Genomic DNA, 906 nt, shown 5'->3' with positions numbered 1-906 from the left:
CCCCCCCGCCACTCCCGCTACCGCTCAGGGGTTTTTCCTCCGTCCCTTCCCCCTATCCTTTCTCTCCTGCAACTTGCAAAAGTTTCTTCACCCCACCGCCACCCCCTTATTTTTATTTTTTTTATTTTTTTTTTTTTTTAACCTAGAGGGGTAGGGAAGAAATAATAAAAAGAAAAACTTTTGCAAACTTTTTCCAGCTTTCTCCCTCCTCTCCCCAGCCGGGTTTCACGCTGGTGGAGACTTCGCCTCTCCTAGTTTTACTTTTTTTAACCCTTCCCTGCCCCTTAGCCACCTGATTTTTTTTATAATTATTTTTTTCCCCCAATTTTTTCATCCCCTGTCCCGTTCCCCCACCCCCCGCCACTTTCTCGCATGAATCTCCTAGACCCCTTCATGAAAATGACAGAAGAACAGGACAAATGTATCTCCGACGCCCCCAGCCCCACCATGTCGGACGATTCCGCCGGGTCCCCCTGTCCTTCTGGATCCGGCTCGGACACGGAGAACACCAGACCCCAAGAAAACACCTTCCCTAAGGGTGACCCGGACCTGAAGAAGGAGAGCGACGAGGACAAGTTCCCGGTGTGCATCCGAGAGGCGGTGAGCCAAGTGCTCAAGGGCTACGACTGGACGCTGGTGCCCATGCCCGTGCGGGTGAACGGATCCAGCAAGAACAAACCCCACGTGAAAAGACCCATGAACGCCTTCATGGTGTGGGCACAGGCGGCCCGGAGGAAACTGGCCGACCAGTACCCCCATCTCCACAACGCCGAACTCAGCAAAACCCTGGGCAAACTCTGGAGGTGAGTGGGGGAGCCCGGGCCGGGCCGGCGGGGGATGCTCGGGGGATGCCCGGGGAGGGGGGGCCGCAGCCTGCGGAGCCTGTACCAGCAGCGAGAGGCGGAG

At 56.3% G+C, this 906-nt stretch overlaps 1 protein-coding gene across 1 annotated transcript in view; it reads left to right on the top strand.

The window, feature by feature from the left end:
- Window positions 1-372: 372 nt before the first annotated feature.
- The window catches only part of SOX9 (SRY (sex determining region Y)-box 9), a 3,133-nt gene continuing 2,599 nt past the window's right edge, over window positions 373-906 (top strand). Inside the window, exon 1 of the mRNA XM_009894793.1 lies at window positions 373-803. Coding sequence (XP_009893095.1) covers window positions 373-803 — 431 coding nt within the window. The remainder of the gene's footprint in view (window positions 804-906) is intronic.

Source organism: Charadrius vociferus, unplaced genomic scaffold (genome assembly GCF_000708025.1).
Source record: "Charadrius vociferus isolate BGI_N301 unplaced genomic scaffold, ASM70802v2 scaffold321, whole genome shotgun sequence".
Lineage (NCBI taxonomy): Eukaryota > Metazoa > Chordata > Aves > Charadriiformes > Charadriidae > Charadrius > Charadrius vociferus.
Note: the sequence above shows the minus strand (reverse complement) of the source record. Positions and strands in the feature narration are given on the sequence as shown.